Here is a 9114-nt window from a genome sequence, read left to right as displayed (position 1 = left end):
AGGAGAAAGTACTTTGAGGATTTGTACTTAACTCGATTAAGTACAAATTTAATTATTAATATTCTGTCTTTGTAAAGAAAAATTCATAATATTGCGTTTGTAAAATCCGAGAAGGCACTTGACCCGAAAATATCCGAGTTATGAGTAAATACCTAAAGAATAATTTGTCGGGGTGTTCTGTTGTCATAATTGTTCGAAAGGACTGAAACAAATGATGAGATTAAATTAAATAATAAGATCGGATGGAGGAAAAAGATATAAATTGGAATTAAATAATAAGATCGGATGGAGGAAAAAGATTGAAATACCGTGGATCTGTGAAATGAAAAAAATACCCCTGTAATGGAAATGACCCAAGAATATCACCAAGCTCAGAAATGATTGGATATCCTTGAGCTCTGAAATGAATGGAATAAAACTGAATACCAAAATTTACAAAATAACCTTATGGTCTAAACTAAGTAAATGTCTTGGATTAATTAAGGAATCCAAATAAGCATAGGTATTGAATTACCTTTAAAAGTAATGGAACACAATTTAAGTGAATAGATCAACCCTAAAGCTATGTCAATACCTGAATGACATAGATATTACTTGAATGCCATAGATATTACTTGAATGTGTGTTCGTCTTCTCAAGTTTGGCTCGATGATAATTTTGAAAGTATTCAACTCATCTCAACTCTAGATCGCATTCAGTACTAAGAATTGGACGCTTGTTCAACAAATCAACTACGAAGACCAAATTGAATAGATCGGAAGTACAATATGTATATGAAATTAGGAACGTTTGAATTACTCTGGAAAATCTCGAAGTAATTGGAATGGACTTGAATGCTAAATAAACTAAGTAACCTTAATGATATAGCTTTAGGGTTGATCTATTCACTTAAATTGTGTTCCATTACTTTTAAAGGTAATCTAATACCTATGCTTATTTGGATTCCTTAATTAAACCAAGATGTTTACTTAGTTTAGACCATAAGGTTATTTTGTAAATTTTGGTATTCAGTTTTATTCCATTCATTTCAGAGCTCAAGGATATCCAATCATTTCTGAGCTTGGTGATATTCTTGGGTCATTTCCATTACAGGGGTATTTTTTTCATTTCACAGATCCACGGTATTTCAATCTTTTTCCTCCATCCGATCTTATTATTTAATTCCAATTTATATCTTTTTCCTCCATCCGATCTTATTATTTAATTTAATCTCATCATTTGTTTCAGTCCTTTCGAACAATTATGACAACAGAACACCCCGACAAATTATTCTTCAGGTATTTACTCATAACTCGGATATTTTCGGGTCAAGTGCCTTCTCGGATTTTACAAACGCAATATTATGAATTTTTCTTTACAAAGACAGAATATTAATAATTAAATTTGTACTTAATCGAGTTAAGTACAAATCCTCAAAGTACTTTCTCCTTCAGGGTCAACTCTGACTATTTTACCTCTCAAGGGAATTTTCGTAATTTCTTAACCAGATAATTTCAATATTAGCTCTTAACGAAAATAATATAATTTAGAGATCCTATGATCAATTGCTTTCCCGAACATTCTCTTATCTTGAAATGATTCCTTAATAGACTTCTAATAGCTTGCACAAACCCTATAGGGTTAAAAATCGGTTATCCATATTTCCTAAGCAAAATATAACATTTCTTGAGCACATATGTAGTTTTATCATATCAATATATCCTTTCAGAGTTATTAATCAACTTCCAGGGAATATTCTTGACATCTTACAACTTAAGGGTATTTTCGTAATTTTACCCTTCCGGAGTATTATCATAATTTCCCATCCAAGTACCTTTAACATTTAACCTTTGATGAAATAAACTATAAGTTACAAACCCATGTTGATTTCTTTATCAATAAGCACAGAACTTGTAATTTAATTCTAACAATCCCTCAATTTCTTATAAAATTCATCTGAACCATAATCAATTACTGAACCCTTTTACCGTATTCAGATCGAGTGTAGAAACTAATTAACTACACAAATGAGACCAACATTATCTTAATCATGCATTTATCAATATTCACATGTTCTATAAAGCATAAAGAGGTAGTAAAGTATTACCCGATTTCCATGTAATATTGATCGACCATAAAAATTCCATTCGAACTCCTTTGATCTTCAATTCAACTTCCAATAATTCCTCAGATACATATCAACATAAATTATATCAGAAACGGAGCTTAATTGCGATAAACGGATCGAATCGGGTGATAAATCAGTGAAAGACGGCTTACCGGGTTCGAATTTGGCGAAACGGACTTCGGATTCAGGACGTCGAAAGCATAAAATATGACTTTTCAGAAATTTGGAATTTTCGGTCAAAATCAAAGTCAACGGGTTTGACTGGCAATTTTGAGGTCTTCGGGTTCGAATTTCGAAAAACGGACAGTGGAATCGGATTTGGAACGTCGAAAAATGTCAGGATAGGTATACTCGGTCAAAGTCAAAGGTCGTTTAATGCCCGGTCAAAGCCAGTCAAAGTTTTGATCAACAGTGGTCAACGGTCAACGGGTCGGGTCAACGGGTCGGATCAACAGGTCGGGTTGGGTCAACGGGTCAGGTAAACGGGTCGGGTCGGGTCATGACCGGTCAAAATAGGAGCAAAACCGGTCAAACCGATCATTTTTTATTCCCCACGCGCAGTGGCGGCGTGTGAACAGTGATAAAATCCCGAAAAATTTCTAAAAATTATTTTGAGCGATTTCGAGATACTTACAAAGCTCGGTTCACAATTTTGAATGGCGGAGAGCTCGATTTCAACAAATCGGAAACTTTGACCGCTTCACCTCCTCACGCGCCGCCGTCGACAGAGACCAAGGATGACACCGGCAGACTCGGAACGATGCAAGGAACACGATGGTGCGGGAGGTGTCGTAAACGGATGCTCGGATCGTCATGAATCGATGAAAAACCAACTAAAACCGAGTTATTACCGACGATACTTCCGACTGAAATTAACGATGAATGGCGATGATTCCCGACGAAAGGTTTGAGGGGTTTTGTTCCTTGGTTGACAACGAACACGATGGTGGTTTTGGTTCGTCGATCGGAGGTCGGACGGCGAGTAGATCGGAGTTGAAAGTTGGTTGATTGGAGAGGGAAACCAGGGAAAATTTATGTTTCTGCGCACGGGGGAGAGTTTATAATTCTATCATATAGGAAATTGGCTAAACCAAGAGTTTAGTCACTGAACTTCCTGCACTTCTTAAAACGATCTGCCAACTTTGAAGTCTTACAATTTAATCCACTATTTCTTTCAAAATACCAATTAAATCCACCACTTTATAATTTCTTAAATTTAACCCCTAAATTGGGGTGTTACATCATTCCTTTTGCTGAAAAATGGGAAAGAGTTTTTTCCCGATTTCAAACGGGAACCCCTTTTACATTGTTGTTTTTCGGGTTTTATAGAACCCATTTACATATCTGAAAAATAAAAAATCAGCTGATTTTGTCTTTGCTTGCTATAGCTGAGCTGAGTTGAGCTGGGATATGATGGAGTTGGTGGTGGCACAGTGATCGTGGTAGGGGGATTGTGGCTCAATGACCGGGACATTGAATGCACTGGATATTCGGAGATTGATCACTGTTTTTTTTAATATATGTGAAAATTGGTGATTACAGATGTAAATGAAGTATCCGAATGGGAGAGCAAACTCGCTTTTGGCACAATTGGTGGGTTGGTAAAACATCCATAAAGTTTTCATGTGGCATAAGCAATGAGGAGAATAGAATGAAAGTAGTGTGACAAACTATATAACGGAAGAGAAATATGGAATTTACAAGGGATTGAAGATCTCATTCCAGAGGAATTAATGAACCAAATACTAGCAGTCTCTATTCCAATCACCAATGGAAGTCAGGATCAGATAAATTAGCTTGGGTTTAGAGAAAAATGGTAATTTTTCAGTTGCCTCTACTTATAAAATCATAAAGCAAGCAGAAGTAAACACGAGAACGGAGGATAAACTAGTTGGATTTGGCAAATAGTGGACACGGAAAGAATAAGGTTCTTTGTATCATTATGCTACTTTAATAGATTCAACACAAATGGAAATCGGATGAAGAAATGTATTACAATAGATGCAATTTACAGGAAATGTGGTCGTAAGAACGAATCAATATCAAACATATCCCAAGAGACTGTCCGAATGTAAAGGAAGTGTGGAAGGAACTGGTAATTCATCATCAAGGCAACAGTCCTGAAATAGTTGAATTCAAAGATTGGATTAAAATTAAATACTGCTTAACCGAAACCACATATGATAGATGCGAATGAGGGTCCTTATTTGCGGTAAAGATATGGAGTTTATGGAAAAGCCGAAATGAAGCTATATTCTGTGAAACAAATCAAATGCTGAGCCAAATTCTATAATATGCGCATACGCTGGCTCGTGAAACCAAATTAACGTTTAGATATTCAACGTCAATAGTAATCAAGGAAATCCAGTGGATTTCATGGACAAAACCTTCGTCAGGATCTTGGATTCTGAATTCAGGTGGTGCTTTTAAAAGCTTTTCATGCTTAGCTGCGGTCGGAGGATTGATCAGAACTAAGGAAGGCAAGGACTAGTATTAGCAAAAGAACTCAACATATCAAATCTAATAGTGGAACTGGATGCTAAATGGGTGGTCGAAGTTTTAAAAGGTGAGATAGTAGAAGAGCATCCTACATTCACGCTAATAAAAGACTGTGAAAGGTTGATGCAGGGGGGTTTTGTCAAGGAAATTCAACATACTTTTTTGTCAAAGAAATAGAAGCACGGACCATCTTACGTATTTAACGTATGAACAGGAGGAAGAATTAATAATTTTAGAGGTTCCACCTGCTAGTTTACACCACTTACTTAGCAGTGACGTGATGCCAAGGTGAAGAGAAGTCCTAAGTTTAGTTTACTGCAGTTTTGTACCAAAAAAAGGGTAAACTGCACAAATGATCATTAATGTTTAAGTAAGTTTTTGTTTACCCACTATAGTTTTAAAAGTAACAAATTGCTCATTAATGTTATCGAATTTGTAATAAATGAATCACTCATTGTTAATAACCGTTTACATGGGTGAAATTAAACTTAGTTGGCCGTTAATTGCTTATATGGACCATCGACTCATCTTCTTCCTCGGATCCAATGATACAAACACCATAAAAACTTTCGTCGCATAGCCCAGATTCACATGTTTCTCCCAAATCCATTGAGAATAATCTCTTGCCATCTCAAATATATCCAACTCTAAACAAACAAGCACACAATACAATAGGCCAATGTGAGATGCATAACTCTTGTAGACTCTCCAAAATATATGCATTCCTCTGGCGCATCCATCTAAATCGATAAAACCATATGTATAGTTTCTAAACATTCATTATCTACATCGAAATATAAGACTCCTTTTATATCTACACCAATGTTAAGACATGTGTGAATAATATTGCGTATATGCATTATACTAAACTGTACATCATTCTTTTATACAACTTAAACACAACACTAATGCACTAACTAACTTCTAACTAACCATTAACTAATTAACAAACTTTCTAACTAACTCTTAACATCTCAACACTCCCCCTCAAGTTGGTAGTCTAAAGACATCTTTGACTCCCAACTTGGAAATTAAATATTCATGCTGCTGAGTACCCAATGCCTTGGTTAAAACGTCTGCTAGCTGATTTGCAGATGAAACATATTATGTACAAATCACCCCTTCTTGTATTTTCTCACGAACAAAATGGCAATCTATTTCAATATGCTTCGTCCTCTCATGAAATATCGGGTTTGTGTAATCTGCAGTGCTGCCTTGCTATCACAATAAAGTTTAGCCGGCTGAAGATCCTTTACACCCAACTCTACTAACAGACCTTTGAGCCAAACAATTTATGCTACTACTATTGCCATGCCTTTGTATTCCGCCTCTGCTGACGACCTTGCTATAGTGTTCTGCTTTTTTGACTTCCAGGAAATTAAGGAATTTCTTAATTTGACACAAAACCCAATAACCGATCTCCTTGTCATCAAACAAGTTGCCCAGTCAGTATCACAAAAGGCTGATAGTTGGCATTGTCCTGCAGAAGAAAATAAGATCCCTTGACCAGGGTTCTTTTTTATGTACTTAACTACTCGAAGAGCTGCTTCCAAGTACGAGCGCTTTGGTTGCTGCATGAACTGACTCAGATGATGTACCATAAAAGTGATATCTGGCCTTGTATGAGTGAGATAAATCAACCTACCTATCAACATTTTGTAGTTTTCTTTTTCACCCTGTAGCACTTCATCATCTATCTTCTTCCCATTATTTTTAATTAAACTAGAATCATAACCAGCAGTGGTAAGCTTAATATTATGTTCCATAGGTGTACAAACAGGTTTAGCACCTCTTAATCTTGTTTCTTCTATCAGTTCTAATGCGCACTTCCTTTGGTTCAACAAGATCCCTTCACTAGATCTAAGTATCTCAAAACCAAGAAAGTATTTAAGTTCACCTAAATCTTTCATTCTGAAGCTAGCATACAAAATCATTTTCAATTCTTCTATCATAGCAGCATCATTTCCAGTGATCAACAAATCATCAACATATATAAGCATGATTACTATTTTTGCTCCCTTTGTTTTTGTAAAAAGCGAGTAATCAAACTTACTTTGAACATATCCAGCAGCTACCAAAGCTTTAGTTAGCCTCATGTTCCACTGTCGAGACGCTTGTTTCAGACCATAAATAGATTTCTGCAACCTACAGACCATGTTCTCCCCTGGCTGCAAAATCCTTGAGGTAATTGCATGTAAACCTCCTCAAGCAAGTTCCCTTGAAGAAATGCATTATAGACATCCATTTGAAATAGAGACCAGTGTTGCAAAGAGACAAGCGCCAAAACTTTTCGAACGGTGACCAGCTTAGCAACAGGGGAGAAGGTTTCAACAAAATCCACACCTTCGCGCTGATTGTAGCCTTTCGTAACAAAACGTGCTTTATATCGTTCAACCTGACCATTGGATCAAAACTTAACCTTATATACCCATTTGCATCCAATGGGGACCTTTCCCGGTGGCAAAGAAACTACGCACCAAGTATTGTTTAATTCTAATGCTTGAATCTCCTCTTGCATGGCATTAACCCATAAGGGGTCTTTAACGGCATCATTATAACTAGTAGGTTCAACAATGGAAATAGAAGAAAGAAAAGATTGGGTGTGAGATGGAAGATGAGAATAAGAAATGTTATTTGAAATGGGATGAAAGCTAGAAGTGGATGATTGGCAAGAAACATATTCATTTAACCAAAGTGGAGGCTTGGACACTCTAGAAGACTTTCTAACAACATGACCAACAGGAACAGAAGCACTAGAAGAAGGAGAAATAACAAGTGCAGGAGACTCTGCACCAATAACAGCAGGACATGTATCGTTAAAAGAAGGACTAGAAGAAGACTGTTGAGAAACTGAATTAGGAGACACATCGGACAGAGGTAAATCAGTTACAAAAAAAATCAGAATCAGAGACAAAAGGTTTTGAAGGAAATAACCTAGATGACAGCTCAAGTGAATGAAAAGGGAAAGAATTTTCATGAAACCAAACATCCCTACTCACAAAAAAAGTCTTAGACACAAGGCTAAACATTAAATAACCTTTTTGAGTATATGAGTATCCCATAAAAACCGAAGGAATAGCTTTAGGAACAAACTTGTCACGAGGCTTAGCTTGAGTGGCATAACCTAAGCAACCAAAGACCTTTAAGTGTAACAAAGAAGGAGGCTTATGATGAAACATTTCATATGGGGATTTCCAATTAAGGACAACATAAGGTAACCTATTAATTAAGTAACATGCAGCTAAGACACACTCTCCCCAAAATTTAATAGGAACCGAGACTGAAAACGAAGTGCTCTAGCTACTTCTAATAGGTGTTTATGCTTTCTTTTAGCTACCTTATTTTGCTTAGGAGTGTCAACACAAGATGACTGATGAACAATGCCAAAGGAAGAGAAAAGGAAAGAACACTCTTTGCTGAAAAACTCAGAGCCATTATCACTACGAATGGTTTTGACAAAAGCCCCAAAATGATTAAGGACTAAAGAAAGAAACTTCATTAAAGATATAATAACATCATACTTAAGTTTTAATAAGTACACCCATGTCATTCTTGTACAGTCATCAATTATTGTTAGAAAAAATCTATGACCACTATGAGTGGAAATTCTGTATGGGCCCCATAAGTCCATGTGAATTAACTGAAAAGGAAAATTAGAACGAGACTGACTAACAGGAAAAGGCAGATGAGTTTGCTTAGCTAAAGGACAAACAGTACCGGAATGAATAATAGAAGAATCTAGTTTACAATCATTTAAGGAGATGATGCAACATGAGAAAAGAAGCATGACCTAATCGGGCATGCCAAATCGATGTTTTATTATCAACAGAGGACGTACAATGAGGTGTAATAGCAAAAGACACATTAGGAGCCTTATAAACAAAACTAAGAAAAGAACCAAAAGAATGAAGAACATACAAGCCTCCCTGTTTCCTACCAATCCCCAGCATCTTGTCATTGGAGAGATCCTGAAAGATGCAAAAGTCAGGATAGAATTGAACAACACAATTTAAGTTAATGGTCAATTTTGAGACAGACAACAAATTATGAGCAAATGCAGAAACATATAAGACATTCTGTAGGCAGTGAGATGAATCAACCCAAAAAGAACCAACTTGTGTTATAGGAAGGGTTTTACCATTTGGAAGATGAACAAATTGTGATAAGCATTCAACATGATTACTCAAGTATTCAAAATTAGACATCATATGGTCAGTAGCTCCAGTGTCAAGAATCCAGGTAACACAATTATTCGTAGGAGCAGGTAAACAATCATGAACCATACCTGCAAAATTGGCGGCAGCAGTATCACCAGAGTCATGAATATCTCTGTTAAGAAGCTCCAATAAATGATTGTACTGATCCGAGGTGAACATCGGAGCCAAAGGAGAAGATCTGAAGGATTATCAACCTGATCCGAATTAGCTACCATGGCAGAAGAGGTTTTCTTTATCTTGGTGAACTTGAAGTCAGGAGGGAAGCCATTGAGTCTATAACACTGATCACGC

General features: G+C 36.4%; 1 protein-coding gene across 1 annotated transcript; it reads right to left on the bottom strand.

Moving 5' to 3' along the window:
• Nucleotides 1-5898: 5898 nt before the first annotated feature.
• On the bottom strand, nucleotides 5899-6702 carry LOC120124531 (uncharacterized mitochondrial protein AtMg00810-like). Its single transcript, XM_039143189.1, has one exon. The coding sequence runs from the start codon at nucleotides 6700-6702 to the stop codon at nucleotides 5899-5901; it is 804 nt and encodes a 267-aa protein (XP_038999120.1).
• Between the last annotated feature and the right edge of the window lie 2412 nt (nucleotides 6703-9114).

The sequence above is a fragment of the Hibiscus syriacus genome, unplaced genomic scaffold (assembly GCF_006381635.1).
Source record: "Hibiscus syriacus cultivar Baekdansim isolate YM2019G1 unplaced genomic scaffold, ASM638163v2 tig00110419_pilon, whole genome shotgun sequence".
NCBI lineage: Eukaryota > Viridiplantae > Streptophyta > Magnoliopsida > Malvales > Malvaceae > Hibiscus > Hibiscus syriacus.
The sequence above is the reverse complement of the archived record's forward strand: the minus strand, read 5'-3'. Positions and strand labels throughout refer to the sequence as shown.

Excerpts from the sequence above, each read along its gene's own strand:
- LOC120124531 (XM_039143189.1), bottom strand. The coding sequence starts at position 6,702 with ATGAGGCTAACTAAAGCTTTGGTAGCTGCTGGATATGTTCAAAGTAAG.